General features: G+C 49.5%; 1 protein-coding gene across 1 annotated transcript in view; it reads right to left on the bottom strand.

The window, feature by feature from the left end:
• LOC120050575 (RAB11-binding protein RELCH homolog) overlaps window positions 1–20725 on the bottom strand; it is a 68309-nt gene that overhangs the window by 392 nt on the left and 47192 nt on the right. The window contains exons 13-22 of the mRNA XM_038997166.1: window positions 16477–16548; window positions 16174–16314; window positions 15900–16064; window positions 15592–15736; window positions 8122–8278; window positions 6110–6233; window positions 5955–6003; window positions 5606–5685; window positions 4620–4726; window positions 2891–3128 (exon numbers count right to left, since the gene is read on the bottom strand). Of these exons, the coding sequence (XP_038853094.1) occupies window positions 2891–3128; window positions 4620–4726; window positions 5606–5685; window positions 5955–6003; window positions 6110–6233; window positions 8122–8278; window positions 15592–15736; window positions 15900–16064; window positions 16174–16314; window positions 16477–16548 (1278 nt within the window). The remainder of the gene's footprint in view (window positions 1–2890; window positions 3129–4619; window positions 4727–5605; window positions 5686–5954; window positions 6004–6109; window positions 6234–8121; window positions 8279–15591; window positions 15737–15899; window positions 16065–16173; window positions 16315–16476; window positions 16549–20725) is intronic.

Raw genomic sequence — 20725 nt, forward strand, 5'->3', positions numbered from 1 at the left:
ACAACCATTAAGCAAGAGGCACCACCAAGCAAGCGGCACCATGAAGATCAAGGAGCTCGTCAAACAGGTCAGGGACAAAGTTGTGGAGAAGTACAGATCAGGAACCTTGAACATCCATTCTAAAAAATTTGAAAGAATATTAAACCACAACAAACCTGCCAAGAGAGGGACGCCCACCAAAACTCACGGACCAGGTAAGGAGGGCATTAATCAGCGAGGCAACAAAGAGACCAAAGATAACCCTGAAGGATCTGCAAAGCTCCACAGCGGAGATTGGAGTATCTGTCCATAGGACCACTTTAAGCCGTACACTCCACAGACCTGGGCTTTACGGAAGAGTGGCCTAGGTCTGTGCAGCCTTATTCTAAAATGGATTATAGAAATGTTTTTCCTCATCAATCCACACACAGTACCACATAATGAATAAGCAAAAACATTTCTATTATCCATTTTAGAATAAGGCTGTAATGTAACAAAATTAGGAAAAGTCAAGAGGTCTGAATAGTATCCGAAGGCCCTGAATGCACGCAGGTAAAATAGATCATGCTGCAGGCATGTTTACAACTGATAATTGGTGGCATGGTGCAAGAATGAATGCAATTAATTGATCATTGAATGCTATGATGGTCACAGCCAGTGGTGTAGTGGAGGGTATACGCAAGTATATGCCGTATAACCACTTATTTTGCAGTGGGCATTGTATATACTCACTTCTTATTACCCACTGATACGTATCAAAGTAGTGGTATTGGAAGTATACGCCGTATAAATTAATAGGGCTGATGGAACAGATCTGAATGTTGATCAAATATTATTTCTTAACTTTTCAGGCACAGAAATGTATACACGGCAGTAGGCCTACGCTTCAATGTTTCTAAATGCAATTTGTGCAAAAACACAGTTCTAAAATGCGCAACGCACAGGTAAGTGGGTTTATGGACAGAGATGGAAATATCTGTTAGAAAGAGGGGGGATTTAAAGATGCAACAAATATCAATGGTTGCTAATATGATTAGGATAATGCCTTTGGCTGCTAGACAATTAACGAAAGTTGAAAGGAAACCAATAGAACAGGGGAATGCATCTGAGTACGTCTTTATATATATATAAAAATCGACTACATTTCTATGGTGGGATTGTGGCTATAGGCTACTTTGAATCAAGGTGAGACATCAATAAACTAGCTACAAATAGCCTATGCCTACCTGTCAGAATGATATCATGATTATTTGCATCTACCCAGCAGCCATTTGTTTTGCAAACTCCATCTCATGTGCTACACAAACACTGCAAGCCAACCAACAGTGCTAGGTGCCTGCAAAGTTGAACTAAAGGGTAACTACACTCCAAAATCAAAATGTCCAATTTTTTCATTGATTTAATCCATTTTAGAATTTTGAATGGGTCTGAATATTTTCCAAATGCAGTGTATTGGCAAGGGTGTTGCTAGGCCTGAGACAACAGGTTAGCAACATATTCAAATAATGATTGACATTTTCATTCAAAAACGTTATTTTGATTAATTTATTCATACTACTTCATCCTTCCACGAGATATAGTCCCGACACAAATCTAGGGTTGCTACCCAAGCCAGCTGGTCGTTCGTTCTATCGGTTCGGTTGCCAGAGACACGACCCGGTCGTTAAGTCTTTTTGTTCTAAATCTATCCCTTGCTTGGTAGCTAGCCTTCTTTTGTTAACACAGTCACGTCAAAAACAGTGCAGCCAGAATAATAGCAAAGTAGCTGGATTTGCATTTGCTTAAGCTGTTTTCTAGTGACATTTATTTGGATAACAATGGGCTAATGATGCGTGATTTCGCCTGGCATAGAAAATGTGCTCTCTCGTCAGGACACTGTTGTTCAGAGGAGCTAGTCTGTATATATCCATAACAATTATGCTGATTCATAATTTTGACTGGCTGAGAAAAGCTGCCTGCCTGCTTGTCTGTCTCGTTCCGACTCCCAACCCCTCACCTTCATTACTATGGGACAGCTGGAGATCGAATTTCAATATTTAAACAATGTTGCAAATGTCAGAGCGACAGACAGCAAGGTTTGTACAAATCTCTAATAATGTTAGAAACACTCTGGTACGACAAGACAAGCTGGAAACACTCTGGTACGACAAGACAAGCTGGAAACACTCTGCTACGACAAGACAAACTGGAAACACTCTGGTACGACAAGACAAGCTGGAAACACTCTGCTACGACAAGACAAGCTGGAAACACTCTGCTACGACAAGACAAGCTGGAAACACTCTGGTACGACAAAACAAACTGGAAACACTCTGGTACGACAAGACAAGCTGGAAACACTCTGCTACGACAAAACAAACTGGAAACACTCTGGTACGACAAGACAAACTGGAAACACTCTGGTACGACAAGACAAGACAAACTGGAAACACTCTGCTACGACAAGACAAACTGGAAACACTCTGCTACGACAAGACAAGCTGGAAACACTCTGCTACGACAAAACAAACTGGAAACACTCTGGTACGACAAGACAAGACAAACTGGAAACACTCTGCTACGAAAAGACAAGACAAACTGGAAACACTCTGCTACGACAAGACAAACTGGAAACACTCTGGTACGACAATACAAGCTGGAAACACTCTGCTACGACAAGACAAGAAAAACTGGAAACACTCTGCTACGACAAGACAAACTGGAAACACTCTGCTACGACAAGACAAGCTGGAAACACTCTGCTACGACAAAACAAACTGGAAACACTCTGGTACGACAAGACAAACTGGAAACACTCTGCTACGACAAGACAAACTGGAAACACTCTGGTACGACAAGACAAACTGGAAACACTCTGCTACGACAAGACAAACTGGAAACACTCTGCTACGACAAGACAAGCTGGAAACACTCTGGCCAGTATAGCTCTGTTTGCATAATACAACTGAAAACCCTTTAGAATCCATGGTCTGACATTAGCCACTAGAATATAAAGCTTTTTGTTCAGTGAGTTGACGTGCGTGTGGTGTGTTGCGGCAGGGTGTCGTACCTCAAACATGCATGCAGCGGTACAGCGGACCAGAGCCGAGGTATGGACCACCCCATACCACAGCACTGTCAGTAACAATTCATGGTACACTGGGTTAGCTCTGAGAGAGAGAGAGAGATGGAGAGAGGAGGAGTGGAAAATAGAGGGGGAGAGGAAAGAGGAGAAGGGAGAGCGAGAGAAAGAGGGTGGAGACAGATATAGGGAAGGAGGGGAGAGGGGGGAGGTGAGGGAGAGTTAGAAAGAAAGGGGAAGAAGATAGAGAGGGAGATCAAAGTAAATAATACATTGCTTATGGGTATTACCAATTATCTCTGACTATTGTCGGTGTGTGCGTTTATCTCCGTGCGTCTGTGTCCGTATGTGTCTGTCTGTCTGTGTGTCTGCGTGTGTGCCTGTCTGTCCGCCTGTCTGCGTGCCTGTCCGTCCGCCCGCGTGCCTGTCCGCGTGCCTGTCCGTCTGTCTGTCCGCCCGCCCGCGTGCCTGTCCGTCCGTGTCTGCCTGTGTGTCCGTCTCCGTGTGTGTGTGTGTGTGTGTCTGTCTCCGTGTGTGTGTGTGTCTGTCTCCGTGTGTGTGTGTGTGTGTATGTGTGTGTATGTCTGTCTCCGTGTGTGTGTGTGTGTGTGTGTCTGTCTCCGTGTGTGTGTGTGTGTGTGTGTCTGTCTCCGTGTGTGTGTGTGTGTGTGTATGTGTGTGTATGTGTGTGTATGTCTGTCTCCGTGTGTGTGTGTGTGTGTGTGTCTGTCTCCGTGTGTGTGTGTGTGTGTGTGTGTGTGTGTGTGTGTGTGTGTGTGTGTGTGTGTGTGTGTGTGTGTGTGTGTGTGTATGTCTGTCTCCGTGTGTGTGTGTGTGTCTCCGTGTGTGTGTGTGTGTGTGTGTCTCCGTGTGTGTGTGTGTGTGTGTGTGTCTCCGTGTCTGTGTGTGTGTGTGTCTCCGTGTGTGTGTGTCTCCGTGTGTGTGTGTGTGTCTCCGTGTGTGTGTGTGTGTGTCTCCGTGTGTGTGTGTGTGTGTCTCCGTGTGTGTGTCTCCGTGTGTGTGTCTCCGTGTGTGTGTCTCCGTGTGTGTGTCTCCGTGTGTGTGTCTCCGTGTGTGTGTCTCCGTGTGTGTGTCCGTGTGTGTGTCTCCGTGTGTGTGTCTCCGTGTGTGTGTCTCCGTGTGTGTGTCTCCGTGTGTGTGTCTCCGTGTGTGTGTCTCCGTGTGTGTGTCTCCGTCTCCGTGTGGGTGTGTGGGTCAGTGTCCGTGTGTGTGTGGGTCAGTGTCCGTGTGTGTGTGGGTCAGTGTCCGTGTGTGTGTGGGTCAGTGTCCGTGTGTGTGTGGGTCAGTGTCCGTGTGTGTGTGGGTCAGTGTCCGTGTGTGTGTGGGTCAGTGTCCGTGTGTGTGTGGGTCAGTGTCCGTGTGTGTGTGGGTCAGTGTCCGTGTGTGTGTGGGTCAGTGTCCGTGTGTGTGTGGGTCAGTGTCCGTGTGTGTGTGGGTCAGTGTCCGTGTGTGTGTGGGTCAGTGTCCGTCCGTCCGCCCGTGCCTCTGTCCGTGTCCGTGTGTCTGTCCGGGTGCGTCCGTATGTCCGGGTGCGTCCGTATGTCCGGGTGTGTATTACCCCAGCTCTATGAAGGAGGCTTTGAGGCTGTCCAGGGGGGCGTGGGAGAGAGACAGGGTCGTCATGACGTCCTCTAGAAAACCAACCAGCAGCTTACGATCCTCATCCTGGTGGAACACACGTTACACACATTACACAAACTATGCTGAGTGTCAACAGTTGTTTTTTTTTTTAACAAAATGTAACATTCATGAAGAGCACATGTTCAACTGAATAAACAAACACGTTTTCCAACATCACAAGATTAAATCGGTATTGAAGATTTCATATTAAAATCCGCCAGGCAGAATGGAACTTGTTGTGTACAACAGGGAGTGGCAATTGAACACAAGCTTCACATGAATTGTATTGTTCAAACATGTCTGTCTAACAGTGTTGACGTGTTATACTGGACTCACTCAGGTTTCCACCACAAAGCAGAACATGTCCAAAAAGAGTAGAACCAGATCACCTTCTGTTACACATGTTACATGATTTGACTATTAGATGTTCAATGTCTCTTTAGAATATAAAAAACAAGGGAATAGTTTCACCTTATTAAAAGGAGAATTCAGTTTACGCAACAAGGTTGACCTTAGAATGAGGGACAGGTAGACGGACTTCCTTAAAATTAATGACTAATAACATAAATAAATAAACAATCCTCTTCAGAAACGACTTTGTCAAAGCAACAAAATAACTTGAGCTTGACAAAGATGGTGAAACTTGGAGATGTGGTTCAGTGGGTTAAAATCGTCCTAGAAGTAACAGAGGATTCACACAGGTGTCATAATGCACTGTTAGCATTATAGCAAGTCTCCCTTCATATAAAAACATCTGATTCATTGAATTTTCCAAGTGGTCTATATTAAAGAGCACTTAATATAACAGGCTTTTTTAAAAATTCTATATTTGTGCACAATGTCTACCTAAAATATGAAAGTGGAACGACCAAGTTATTAGAAAGACGGATCACTGTCCCTATGCACAAAAGCCCACTTGTTTACCTGATTGTAGCATGTCAGTACACCTGTAGCATAGACTGGAACTGTAGCCTTGATCAGGACAGCATTCCCGGTTAAAGCATCTAGGAGAGAGAACAAACACTGGAGAAAGAGAAAGTGACATACGACCATGTAACTTATTTCCACTTCAGTAAGTTAATGAAACAGAGAATAGTTGGCATGCACACAAGACCAGACACAAACAAAAACACACGGCGGAGGTATCGGGACCACACGCCCGTTTAAACTTCTGAAATATTCAGAGGATGAGGAGACAGGGAAACACCCAATCCTACTAATCCCAATAAAACAGATTGTTTACAAAAGGTGTGTGTGTGTGTCTTCCACTTACCAACATTCTCTTCAGAGAGCCGTAGGATCTCCTGGAACTGTGGTTTTACCTGAACGAGAGGGGACACCCCGCTATAGTCAGCACCTATGAAATGAATCGAAAAGTGCAGATTGTGTCCAGCACGAGGCCAACAGCAGACCAGTGCACATTCTTACCTTAGTGTTAGTGAAGATCTTGCCAAACGTGCGGCAGAGTCTCCAGAAGAAGCGTGAGAACTCATGGACACACGTAGTGGAGGTTACAGTAATACGACCTACTATCTCTATCAGCTGGGGAAGACTGGAGAGAGGAGAGGGTCAGGATTATGTGTGCGTGCGAGCATACATGTGTGTATCTGTGTGTGTGTGTGTGTGTGTGTGTGTGTGTGTCTGTTTGTATATACACTACATGACCAAAAGTATGTGGACACCTGCTCGTCAAACATCTTATTCTGAAATCATGGGCATTAATATGGAGTTGGTCTTCCCCTTTGCTGCTATAACAGCCTCCACTCTTCTGGGAAGGCTTTCCACTAGATGTTGGAACATTGCTGCGGGGACTTGCTTCCATTCAGTCACAAGAGCATTAGTGAGGTCGGGCACTGATGTTGGGCGATTAGGCCTGGCTCGCAGTCAGTGTTCCAAATCATCCCAAAGGTGTTTGATGGGGTTGAGGTTAGGGCTCTGTGCAGGCCAGTCAAGTTCTTCCACACCAATCTAGAAAACATTTTTTTGTATGAACCTTGCTTTGTGCATGGGGGCATTGTCATGCTGAAACAGGAAAGGGCCTTCCACAAACTGTTGCCACAAAGTTGGAAGCACAGAATCATCTAGAATGTCATTGTATGCTGTAGCATTAAGATTTATTTTACTGGAACCAAGGGGCCTAGCCTGAACTGTGAAAAACAATCCCGGACCATTATTCCTCCTCCACCAAACTTTACAGTTGGCACTATGCATTGGGGCAGGTAGCGTTCTCCTGGCAACCGCCAAACTCAGATTTGTCCGTCAGACTGTCAGATGGTAAAGCGTGATTCATTACTCCAGAGAATGCGTTTCCGCCGCTCCAGAGTCCAATGGCGGCGAGCTTTACACCACTCCAGCCAACGCTTGGCCTTGCGCATGGTGATCTTAGGCTTCTTGGTCATGGAAACCATTTAATGAAGCTCCTGATGAACAGCACTTGTGTTGACGTTGCTTCAAGACGAAGTTTGGAACTCGGTAGTGAGAGTTGCAACTGAGGACAGATGATATTTACAAACTACGTGCTTCAGCACTCGGCGGTCCCGTTCTGTGTGCTTGTGTGGCCTACCACTTTGTGGCTAAGCCATTGTTGCTCCTAGATGTTTCCACTTAACAATAACTTACAGTTGACCAGGGCAGCTCTAGCAGGGCAGAAATTTGATGAACTGACTTGTGGGAAAGGTGGCATCCTATGACGGTGTGACGTTGAAAGTCACTGAGGTCTTCAGTAAGGCCATTCTACTGCTAATGTTTGTCTATAGAGCATGGCTGTGTGCTCAATTATATACCTGTAAGCAACAGGTGTGGCTGAAATATATATATATATATACATACACACATGGCTATGGCTATACATACACACAACATAATAAATATATATATAGTGTTTATATACACTGAGTGTACAAAACATTAAGAACACCTTCCTAATATGTGTTGCACCCTCTTTTGCCCTCAGAACAGCCTCAATTCGTCGGAGCATGGACTCTACAAGGTGTCGAAAGCGTTCCACCACGATGCTGGCCCCATGTTGTCTCCAATGCGTCACACAGTTTTGTCAAGTTGGCTGGATGTCCTTTGGGTGGTGGACTATTCTTGATACACACGGGAAACGAGCGTGAAAAACCCAGCAGCGTTGCAGTTCTTGACACAAACCGGTGCGCCTGGCAACTACCATCATACCCTGTTCAAAGGCACTTACATCTTTTGTCTTGCCCATTCACCCTCTGAATGGCCCATACACAATCCATGTCTCAATTATCTCAAGGCTTAAAAATCCTTATTTAACCTGTCTCCTCCCCTTCATCTACACACTGATTGAAGTAGATTTAACAACAATAAGAGATTATTGCTTCACCTGGTCAGTCTGTCATGGAAAGATCTGGTGTGTTCCTAATGTTTTGTCCACTCAGTGTACATGTGTGTGTAGTGTATAGACCACTCACAGTTGATTGACCACCCACAGCATACTGTCCCAGCCCGTAGTGCCCTCATGTTCTAGCTGGTAATCATAGAGGATGAGGAGGCCGCTCAGCGTCTCCCGGCTGCCCACGACAGTCGCTACATCCTGAAGAGGAGACGCTGGCCGAGGGAACCGCGTCACTGAGGGGTCAAACAGGAGTCATAGGTTAGGGGTCAGGGGTTAAAGGTCAGGGAAGCAAAATACTAGAGATTTTGGGAGAATATGGTAGTCAGAACATAGCAAGGTTACTGGCTTCCAACTTCCTGTGTGTTTCCTACCCTCGATGGGGGGGATGTCTCCCTGCAGGGTGAGCCTGTGTGTTTCCTACCCTCTATGGGGGGGATGTCTCCCTGCAGGGTGAGCCTGTGTGTTTCCTACCCTCGATGGGGGGGATGTCTCCCTGCAGGGTGAGCCTGTGTGTTTCCTACCCTCTATGGGGGGGATGTCTCCCTGCAGGGTGAGCCTGTGTGTTTCCTACCCTCTATAGGGGGGGATGTCTCCCTGCAGGGTGAGCCTGTGTGTTTCCTACCCTCGATGGGGGGGGGGGAGATGTCTCCCTGCAGGGTGAGCCTGTGTGTTTCCTACCCTCGATGGGGGGGGGGGGGGGGATGTCTCCCTGCAGGGTGAGCCTGTGTGTTTCCTACCCTCGATGGGGGGGATGTCTCCCTGCAGGGTGAGCCTGTGTGTTTCCTACCCTCTATGGGGGGAATGTCTCCCTGCAGGGTGAGCCTGTGTGTTTCCTACCCTCGATGGGGGGAATGTCTCCCTGCAGGGTGAGCCTGTGTGTTTCCTACCCTCTATGGGGGGGATGTCTCCCTGCAGGGTGAGCCTGTGTGTTTCCTACCCTCTATGGGGGGAATGTCTCCCTGCAGGGTGAGCCTGTGTGTTTCCTACCCTCTATGGGGGGGGGATGTCTCCCTGCAGGGTGAGCCTGTGTGTTTCCTACCCTCGATGGGGGGAATGTCTCCCTGCAGGGTGAGCCTGTGTGTTTCCTACCCTCGATGGGGGGGGGGGGGATGTCTCCCTGCAGGGTGAGCCTGTGTGTTTCCTACCCTCGATGGGGGGGGGGGGGGGATGTCTCCCTGCAGGGTGAGCCTGTGTGTTTCCTACCCTCGATGGGGGGGATGTCTCCCTGCAGGGTGAGCCTGTGTGTTTCCTACCCTCTATAGGGGGGATGTCTCCCTGCAGGGTGAGCCTGTGTGTTTCCTACCCTCTATAGGGGGGATGTCTCCCTGCAGGGTGAGCCTGTATGTTTCCTACCCTCGATGGGGGGGGATGTCTCCCTGCAGGGTGAGCCTGTATGTTTCCTACCCTCTATGGGGGGGATGTCTCCCTGCAGGGTGAGCCTGTGTGTTTCCTACCCTCTATAGGGGGGATGTCTCCCTGTAGGGTGAGCCTGTGTGTTTCCTACCCTCTATAGGGGGGATGTCTCCCTGCAGGGTGAGCCTGTGTGTTTCCTACCCTCTATAGGGGGGATGTCTCCCTGCAGGGTGAGCCTGTGTGTTTCCTACCCTCGATGGGGGGATGTCTCCCTGCAGGGTGAGCCTGTATGTTTCCTACCCTCTATAGGGGGGGATGTCTCCCTGCAGGGTGAGCATGTGTGTTTCCTACCCTCTATGGGGGAATGTCTCCCTGCAGGGTGAGCCTGTGTGTTTCCTACCCTCGATGGGGGGGATGTCTCCCTGCAGGGTGAGCCTGTATGTTTCCTACCCTCTATAGGGGGGATGTCTCCCTGCAGGGTGAGCCTGTGTGTTTCCTACCCTCTATGGGGGGGATGTCTCCCTGCAGGGTGAGCCTGTGTGTTTCCTACCCTCTATGGGGGAATGTCTCCCTGCAGGGTGAGCCTGTGTGTTTCCTACCCTCTATGGGGGGAATGTCTCCCTGCAGGGTGAGCCTGTGTGTTTCCTACCCTCGATGGGGGGATGTCTCCCTGCAGGGTGAGCCTGTGTGTTTCCTACCCTCGATGGGGGGGGGGATGTCTCCCTGCAGGGTGAGCCTGTGTGTTTCCTACCCTCGATGGGGGGATGTCTCCCTGCAGGGTGAGCCTGTGTGTTTCCTACCCTCGATGGGGGGAATGTCTCCCTGCAGGGTGAGCCTGTGTGTTTCCTACCCTCTATAGGGGGGATGTCTCCCTGAAGGGTGAGCCTGTGTGTTTCCTACCCTCTATGGGGGGGATGTCTCCCTGCAGGGTGAGCCTGTGTGTTTCCTACCCTCTATGGGGGGATGTCTCCCTGCAGGGTGAGCCTGTGTGTTTCCTACCCTCTATAGGGGGGATGTCTCCCTGCAGGGTGAGCCTGTGTGTTTCCTACCCTCGATGGGGGGAATGTCTCCCTGCAGGGTGAATCTGTGTGTTTCCTACCCTCTATAGGGGGGATGTCTCCCTGCAGGTTAACTGTGTGTTTCCTACCCTCTATGGGGGGGGATGTCTCCCTGCAGGGTGAGCCTGTGTGTTTCCTACCCTCTATGGGGGGGATGTCTCCCTGCAGGGTGAGCCTGTGTGTTTCCTACCCTCTATAGGGGGGATGTCTCCCTGCAGGGTGAGCCTGTGTGTTTCCTACCCTCTATGGGGGGGATGTCTCCCTGCAGGGTGAGCCTGTGTGTTTCCTACCCTCGATGGGGGGGGGGATGTCTCCCTGCAGGGTGAGCCTGTGTGTTTCCTACCCTCTATGGGGGAATGTCTCCCTGCAGGGTGAGCCTGTGTGTTTCCTACCCTCTATGGGGGAATGTCTCCCTGCAGGGTGAGCCTGTGTGTTTCCTACCCTCTATGGGGGGATGTCTCCCTGCAGGGTGAGCCTGTGTGTTTCCTACCCTCGATGGGGGGATGTCTCCCTGCAGGGTGAGCCTGTGTGTTTCCTACCCTCGATGGGGGGGGGGATGTCTCCCTGCAGGGTGAGCCTGTGTGTTTCCTACCCTCTATGGGGGGAATGTCTCCCTGCAGGGTGAGCCTGTGTGTTTCCTACCCTCGATGGGGGGATGTCTCCCTGCAGGGTGAGCCTGTGTGTTTCCTACCCTCGATGGGGGGAATGTCTCCCTGCAGGGTGAGCCTGTGTGTTTCCTACCCTCTATAGGGGGGATGTCTCCCTGAAGGGTGAGCCTGTGTGTTTCCTACCCTCTATGGGGGGATGTCTCCCTGCAGGGTGAGCCTGTGTGTTTCCTACCCTCTATAGGGGGGGATGTCTCCCTGCAGGGTGAGCCTGTGTGTTTCCTACCCTCTATAGGGGGGGATGTCTCCCTGCAGGGTGAGCATGTGTGTTTCCTACCCTCTATGGGGGAATGTCTCCCTGCAGGGTGAGCATGTGTGTTTCCTACCCTCTATGGGGGAATGTCTCCCTGCAGGGTGAGCCTGTGTGTTTCCTACCCTCGATGGGGGGGATGTCTCCCTGCAGGGTGAGCCTGTATGTTTCCTACCCTCTATAGGGGGGATGTCTCCCTGCAGGGTGAGCCTGTGTGTTTCCTACCCTCTATGGGGGAATGTCTCCCTGCAGGGTGAGCCTGTGTGTTTCCTACCCTCTATGGGGGGGATGTCTCCCTGCAGGGTGAGCCTGTGTGTTTCCTACCCTCTATGGGGGAATGTCTCCCTGCAGGTTAACTGTGTGTTTCCTACCCTCTATAGGGGGGATGTCTCCCTGCAGGGTGAGCCTGTGTGTTTCCTACCCTCTATAGGGGGAATGTCTCCCTGCAGGTTAACTGTGTGTTTCATACCCTCTATGGGGGGGGATGTCTCCCTGCAGGGTGAGCCTGTGTGTTTCCTACCCTCTATGGGGGGGGATGTCTCCCTGCAGGGTGAGCCTGTGTGTTTCCTACCCTCTATAGGGGGGATGTCTCCCTGCAGGGTGAGCCTGTGTGTCTCCTACCCTCTATGGGGGGGATGTCTCCCTGCAGGGTGAGCCTGTGTGTTTCCTACCCTCTATGGGGGGGATGTCTCCCTGCAGGGTGAGCCTGTGTGTTTCCTACCCTCTATGGGGGAATGTCTCCCTGCAGGGTGAGCCTGTGTGTTTCCTACCCTCTATGGGGGGAATGTCTCCCTGCAGGGTGAGCCTGTGTGTTTCCTACCCTCGATGGGGGGATGTCTCCCTGCAGGGTGAGCCTGTGTGTTTCCTACCCTCGATGGGGGGGGGGGGATGTCTCCCTGCAGGGTGAGCCTGTGTGTTTCCTACCCTCGATGGGGGGATGTCTCCCTGCAGGGTGAGCCTGTGTGTTTCCTACCCTCGATGGGGGGAATGTCTCCCTGCAGGGTGAGCCTGTGTGTTTCCTACCCTCTATAGGGGGGATGTCTCCCTGAAGGGTGAGCCTGTGTGTTTCCTACCCTCTATGGGGGGGATGTCTCCCTGCAGGGTGAGCCTGTGTGTTTCCTACCCTCTATGGGGGGATGTCTCCCTGCAGGGTGAGCCTGTGTGTTTCCTACCCTCTATAGGGGGGATGTATCCCTGCAGGGTGAGCCTGTGTGTTTCCTACCCTCGATGGGGGGGATGTCTCCCTGCAGGGTGAGCCTGTATGTTTCCTACCCTCTATAGGGGGGATGTCTCCCTGCAGGTTAACTGTGTGTTTCCTACCCTCTATAGGGGGGATGTCTCCCTGCAGGGTGAGCCTGTGTGTTTCCTACCCTCTATAGGGGGAATGTCTCCCTGCAGGTTAACTGTGTGTTTCCTACCCTCTATGGGGGGGGGATGTCTCCCTGCAGGGTGAGCCTGTGTGTTTCCTACCCTCTATGGGGGGGATGTCTCCCTGCAGGGTGAGCCTGTGTGTTTCCTACCCTCTATAGGGGGGATGTCTCCCTGCAGGGTGAGCCTGTGTGTTTCCTACCCTCTATGGGGGGGATGTCTCCCTGCAGGGTGAGCCTGTGTGTTTCCTACCCTCGATGGGGGGGGGGATGTCTCCCTGCAGGGTGAGCCTGTGTGTTTCCTACCCTCTATGGGGGAATGTCTCCCTGCAGGGTGAGCCTGTGTGTTTCCTACCCTCTATGGGGGAATGTCTCCCTGCAGGGTGAGCCTGTGTGTTTCCTACCCTCTATGGGGGGATGTCTCCCTGCAGGGTGAGCCTGTGTGTTTCCTACCCTCGATGGGGGGATGTCTCCCTGCAGGGTGAGCCTGTGTGTTTCCTACCCTCGATGGGGGGGGGGGATGTCTCCCTGCAGGGTGAGCCTGTGTGTTTCCTACCCTCTATGGGGGGAATGTCTCCCTGCAGGGTGAGCCTGTGTGTTTCCTACCCTCGATGGGGGGATGTCTCCCTGCAGGGTGAGCCTGTGTGTTTCCTACCCTCGATGGGGGGAATGTCTCCCTGCAGGGTGAGCCTGTGTGTTTCCTACCCTCTATAGGGGGGATGTCTCCCTGAAGGGTGAGCCTGTGTGTTTCCTACCCTCTATGGGGGGGATGTCTCCCTGCAGGGTGAGCCTGTGTGTTTCCTACCCTCTATGGGGGGGATGTCTCCCTGCAGGGTGAGCCTGTGTGTTTCCTACCCTCTATAGGGGGGATGTCTCCCTGCAGGGTGAGCCTGTGTGTTTCCTACCCTCGATGGGGGGAATGTCTCCCTGCAAGGTAACCATGTTTGTTTCCTAGTTATAGGGTGGATGTCTCCCTGCAGGGTGAGCCTGTATGTTTCCTACCCTCTATGGGGGGGATGTCTCCCTGCAGGGTGAGCCTGTGTGTTTCCTACCCTCGATGGGGGGAATGTCTCCCTGCAAGGTAACCATGTTTGTTTCCTAGTTATAGGGTGGATGTCTCCCTGCAGGGTGAGCCTGTATGTTTCCTACCCTCTATGGGGGGGATGTCTCCCTGCAGGGTGAGCCTGTGTGTTTCCTACCCTCGATGGGGGGGGGGATGTCTCCCTGCAGGGTGAGCCTGTATGTTTCCTACCCTCTATGGGGGGGATGTCTCCCTGCAGGGTGAGCCTGTGTGTTTCCTACCCTCTATAGGGGGGATGTCTCCCTGTAGGGTGAGCCTGTGTGTTTCCTACCCTCTATAGGGGGGATGTCTCCCTGCAGGGTGAGCCTGTGTGTTTCCTACCCTCGATGGGGGGATGTCTCCCTGCAGGGTGAGCCTGTATATTTCCTACCCTCTATAGGGGGGATGTCTCCCTGCAGGGTGAGCCTGTGTGTTTCCTACCCTCTATGGGGTAATGTATCCCTGCAGGGTGAGCCTGTGTGTTTCCTACCCTCGATGGGGGGGATGTCTCCCTGCAGGGTGAGCCTGTATGTTTCCTACCCTCTATAGGGGGGATGTCTCCCTGCAGGGTGAGCCTGTGTGTTTCCTACCCTCTATGGGGGAATGTCTCCCTGCAGGGTGAGCCTGTGTGTTTCCTACCCTCTATAGGGGGGATGTCTCCCTGCAGGTTAACTGTGTGTTTCCTACCCTCGATGGGGGGGATGTCTCCCTGCAGGGTGAGCCTGTGTGTTTCCTACCCTCTATGGGGGGAATGTCTCCCTGTAGGGTGAGCCTGTGTGTTTCCTACCCTCTATGGGGGGGATGTCTCCCTGCAGGGTGAGCCTGTGTGTTTCCTACCCTCTATGGGGGGGATGTCTCCCTGCAGGGTGAGCCTGTGTGTTTCCTACCCTCTATGGGGGAATGTCTCCCTGCAGGTTAACTGTGTGTTTCCTACCCTCTATAGGGGGGATGTCTCCCTGCAGGGTGAGCCTGTGTGTTTCCTACCCTCTATAGGGGGAATGTCTCCCTGCAGGTTAACTGTGTGTTTCCTACCCTCTATGGGGGGGGATGTCTCCCTGCAGGGTGAGCCTGTGTGTTTCCTACCCTCTATGGGGGGGGGGGGGGGATGTCTCCCTGCAGGGTGAGCCTGTGTGTTTCCTACCCTCTATGGGGGGGATGTCTCCCTGCAGGGTGAGCCTGTGTGTTTCCTACCCTCGATGGGGGGGGGGATGTCTCCCTGCAGGGTGAGCCTGTGTGTTTCCTACCCTCTATGGGGGAATGTCTCCCTGCAGGGTGAGCCTGTGTGTTTCCTACCCTCGATGGGGGGATGTCTCCCTGCAGGGTGAGCCTGTGTGTTTCCTACCCTCGATGGGGGGGGGGATGTCTCCCTGCAGGGTGAGCCTGTGTGTTTCCTACCCTCTATGGGGGGATGTCTCCCTGCAGGGTGAGCCTGTGTGTTTCCTACCCTCTATGGGGGGATGTCTCCCTGCAGGGTGAGCCTGTGTGTTTCCTACCCTCGATGGGGGGATGTCTCCCTGCAGGGTGAGCCTGTGTGTTTCCTACCCTCGATGGGGGGAATGTCTCCCTGCAGGGTGAGCCTGTGTGTTTCCTACCCTCTATAGGGGGGATGTCTCCCTGCAGGGTGAGCCTGTGTGTTTCCTACCCTCTATAGGGGGGATGTCTCCCTGCAGGGTGAGCCTGTATGTTTCCTACCCTCGATGGGGGGGGATGTCTCCCTGCAGGGTGAGCCTGTGTGTTTCCTACCCTCTATAGGGGGGATGTCTCCCTGCAGGGTGAGCCTGTGTGTTTCCTACCCTCTATGGGGGGGATGTCTCCTTGCAGGTTAACTCTGTGTGTGAAGGGAGCGTTCTGGATCACCACAGAGAACAGAGGAGGGATGAGAGACTGGAGGGCCGACAGGAACATGTGGAGCTTGTGTTCATCAAGACCATGTTCACCCTGCTTGGGGGCGGGGGGGGGGGGGGGTAGAGAGAGAGAGAGACAGACAGAGGAGAGTTAGAGCTTCTCCATCTAGACTGATCAACCTTATTGATCCATTGAGATCAAAAGCACATTTTTTCTTAGACATGTCAAATAACCAAAGTCCTGTGGGTCTACCTACCTTGAGTAGTTTCTCTATGCGGGCCAGCAGAGAGGGGAAGAGAGTGGTCTGGAGGATTCCCAGCTCTGTGGTCCAGGCAGCGAATGCTGGGATGAACACCTGGTGGATAGCACTGACCACCCTCTCCGATGGGTCACCGAGGGACAACAACATCAACTCAAAACCCTGACCGCAACATGAACACAACCACAGTCACTATAACAAGACCACCGTTCATTTAACCAAACACAAGACCGGTCATAAAAGCCTTTTTCTAACGCACGGGCACACACACCTGGGAGTACTTGTCAGGGTCGTCGATGTATCCCATGATGATAGCGAGGCTTTTGACCACAGCCTCTCTGACCATGTCTGCCTTGTCTTCAGCCAGCATCTGCTGCAGCATGGACAACACCAGGGAACTACGTATCTCCTTCTGTTAACACACACACATAGGCAGAGAGAACACACACACTCAGCTACACGTGTGTGTGTGTGTCTAACAGGCAGATAAACTGTGTGATAACATGAGTTTAAGTACCGGTGTGTGTGTGTATGTATGTGACAGAGAGAGACAGATCATGTGTGTGAGTCTTACAGGCAGGTAAGGTGCTAAGGCTCCACAGGCCTCTGCTACCAACAACCTTCTCTCTGAATACTTATGGTTGATCTGGAGAAAGAGAGAGAGACAGAGACAGAGAGACAGAGACAGACAGAGACAGAGAGAGACAGAGAGTTGACAAACAAACAAACAAACCAAAACAAAGTCAGTCTTCTCATGCTATGTTGATTTCAAAAAAGCCTTTGACTCAATTTGGCATGAGGGTCTGCTTTACACATGGATGGAAAGTGGTGTTGGGGGTAAAACATACGACATTATAAAATCCATGTACACAAACAACAAGTGTGCGGTTAAAATTGGCAAAAAACACACATTTCTTCCCACAGGGCCGTGGGTTGAGACAGGGATGCAGCGTAAGTCCCACCCTCTTCAACATATAGATCAACGAATTGACAAGGGCACTAGAAAAGTCTGCAGCACCCAGCCTCACCCTATTAGAATCTGAAGTCAAATGTCTACTGTTTGCTGATGATCTGGTGCTTCTGTTACCAACCAAGGAGGGCCTACAGCAGCACCTAGATCTTCTACACAGATTCTGCCAGACCTGGGCCCTGACAGTAAATCTCAGTAAGACAAAAATAATGGTGCTCCAAAAAAGTTCCAGTCGCCAGGACCACAAATACAAATTCCATCTAGACACAGTTGCCCAAGAACACACAAAAAACTACACATACCTCGGCCTAAACATCAGCGCCACAGGTAACTTCCACAAAGCTGTGAATGATCTGAGACACAAGGCATTCTATGCCATCAAAAGGAACATAAAATTCAACATACCAATTAGGGTAGGGTCTGGCTAAAAATACTTGAGTCAGTTATAGAACCCATTGGCCTTTATGGTTGTGAGGTCTGGGGTCCGCTCACCAACCAAGATTTCAGAAAATGGGACAAACACCAAATTCAGACTCTGCATGCAGAATTCTGCAAAAATGTCCTCCGTGTACAACGTAAAACACCAAATAATGCATGCAGAGTAGAATTAGGCCGATACCCACTAATTATCAAAATCAAGAAAAGAGCCGTTAAATTCTACAAACACCTAAAAGGAAGCGATTCCCAAACCTTCCATAACAAAGCCATCACCTACAGAGAGATGAAACTGGAGAAGAGTCCCCTAAGCAAGCTGGTCCTGGGGCTCTGTTCACAAACACACCCCACAGAGCCCCAGGACAGCAGCACAATTAGACCCAACCAAATCATGAGAAAACAAAAAGATAATTACTTGACACATTGGAAACAATTAACAAAAAACGGAGCAAACTAGAATGCTATTTGTCCCTAAACAGAGAGTACACAGCGGCAGAATACCTGACCACTGTGACTGACCCAAACTTAAGGAAAGCTTTGACTATGTACAGACTCAGTGAGCATAGCCTTGCTATTGAGAAAGGCCACAGTAGGCAGATTGCTCTCAAGAGAAGACAGGCTATGTGCACACTGCCCACAACATGAGGTGGAAACTGAGTTGCACTTCCTAACCTCCTGCCCAATGTATGACCATAGAGACAAATATTTCCCTCAGATTACACAGATCCACAAAGAATTAGAAAACAAACCCAATTTTGATAAACTCCCATATCTATTGGGTGAAATACCACAGTGTGACATCACAGCAGCAAGATTTGTGACCTGTTGCCACAAGAAAAGGGCAACCAGTGAAGAACAAACACCATTGTAAATACAACCCATATTCATGCTTATTTATTTTCCCTTGTGTACTTTAACCATTTGTACATTGTTACAACACTGTATATATACATAATATGACATTTGTAATGTCTTTATTCTTTTGAAACTTCTGTATGTGTAATATTGACTGTTCATTTTGATTGTTTATTTCACTTTTGTATATTATCTACCTCACTTGCTTTGGCAATGTTAACACATGTTTCCTATGCCAATAAAGCCCCTTGAATTGAATTGAGAGAGACAGACAAAGAGAGAGACAGAGAGAGAGACAAACAAAGAGAGAGACAGAGAGACAGCGAGACAGAGAGACTGTCTGATTACAGCCAAATTACGTTGTTCCTCAAAAGAACAGACATGGAAACAACCACACATTCACAGCTCAGTAAGCTGTACAACATCAGAAATTCATACAGATGGGTCCAAAACAGCACAGAAGAATACCAGAAAGCAACCTGGAACCAAAATATCCAAACACTCTTAGATAACTTTCTGGACACCACATTCACTCACAGTAAAGAAGGCATCAATCTAGCAGGAAAAAACATCAACTATATATTCAGGCAAACGGCAAAAGAAGCACAACTGAAATTGATAAAAAACATAGCAAAAAAGACCACTGGTTTGTGGCAGACTGTAAAGTTATAAGAAAAAAAAAAAAAACTTAGAACACTATCCAACCAAAAGCACAGAGACCCAAATAATGGTGAATTATGCCTTCATTACTGTGAGAATTTAAAACTCTATAAACGTACACTCAGAACCAAAAAAGCACAGTACAACAGCAAGCAGCTGATACTAATTGAGGAGTCCATAAACACAAAAAGCATTTGATTCTATTTGGCATACAGGACTGTTCTACAAAGTTATTGAAAGTGGTGTAGGGGGTAAAACCTATGACATAATTAAATCAATGTATACTGGCAATACGTGCAGCATTAAAATTGGCAAGAAAATAACAGAATTCTTCAACCAGGGGTGGGGCCTTCGCCAGGGTTGCAATCTGAGCCCTGCACTCAATATTTACATCAACGAATTGGCCAGTATTCTAGAAAAATCCTCAGCCCCTGGTGTTCGGCTCCACAATTCAGAGGTTAAATGCCTACTCTTCGCAGATGACCTATGCCTGCTGTCACCCACAGCACATGGCCTACAGCAGAGCCTGGACCTGCTAGAGCAGTACTGCCAGACCTGGGCCCTGGCAGAAAACCCCCAAAAAACTAAAATTATTTCCAGAGAAGATCCAGATCTCAGGGAATAAGACCAAAGTTCTCAATTGGTACAAAATATATAGAGTTCTGCACACACTACATTTACTTAGGTTTAAAAATAAGCTCAACTGGACACCTTAATGAGGCAGTGAATGAACTGAGAGAGAAAGCAAGCAGGGCATTCTACGCCATTAAAAAAACAATTCAAATTGAAATACCTGTGGGGTCCACTTGCAAAACAAGGTTTCACCAAATGGGACAATCACCCCATTGAAAACCTGCATGCAGAGTTCTGTAAGATTATCCTACGTGTCCAGAGGAAAACTACAAACAATGCATGCAGGGCAGAATTAGGCAAATATCCACTAATAATAAAAACTCAAAAAATTGCAATTAAGTTTTGGAAACATCTAAAATACAATGACCCCCTCTCATATCATTACCAAGCCCTGCAATGCCAAGAGCTGAGCAAAGAAAATAGTCTCCTCATCCAGTTGGTCCTGGGGCTGAGTTCACAAACCTGTTCTACTAACACACTGAAGCCTCAGTCCCCTCATCCAGCTGGTCCTGGGGCTGAGTTCACAAACCTGTTCTACTAACACACTGACACCTCAGGACCAGAACATCCAATCAATCAGAATAAACCAAATTACAACACAGTCAAAACAAAACTAAATTGCTTATTGGGAAACACAAGCACAAACACAAAGCAAAACGCAGTGCTATCTGGCCCTAAATCGACAGTACACCGTGGCTAACTATTTGACCATGGTTACTGATCAAAACCTTAGAAAAACCTTGACAAAGTACTGGCTCAGTGAGCACAGCCTTCCCATTGAGAAGGGTAGACACAGGAAAACCTGGCTCCCTGTAGAGGAAAGGCTGTGCAACCACTGCCCAACAGCAGAACCTGAGACAGAGCTGCATTTCCTGATAAAATGTCAAAATTATAAAACAATTAGAGAGTGTCATTTCCACAAATCTGAAACCCTTATTCAAGGTTTCAAAGACCTCTCTGATGAGGATAGGCTACCCGTCCTGTTGGGGGAGGACGCAGAGAGCTGTGGGTTGGCAGCGCACTACATTGCTGCCTGACATAAGTTGAGGGACAGTGTCTGACAGACCAATCAACCTGCACATGTACTCTACTGTATGCTTATTGTTATTGTTGAATGTATGGTTATTTTGACCCTTGGTTATTGTTGTTACTGTTGTCCTGTTGACAATTTTGATTCTTATTATTTTCATATTGTAAATATCCAAAGTAAGCTTTGGCAATATGTACATTGTTACATCATGCCAATAGAGACAGAGAGACAGAGAGAGGT

The sequence above is a fragment of the Salvelinus namaycush genome, chromosome 7, assembly GCF_016432855.1.
Source record: "Salvelinus namaycush isolate Seneca chromosome 7, SaNama_1.0, whole genome shotgun sequence".
Taxonomy (NCBI): Eukaryota; Metazoa; Chordata; class Actinopteri; order Salmoniformes; family Salmonidae; genus Salvelinus; species Salvelinus namaycush.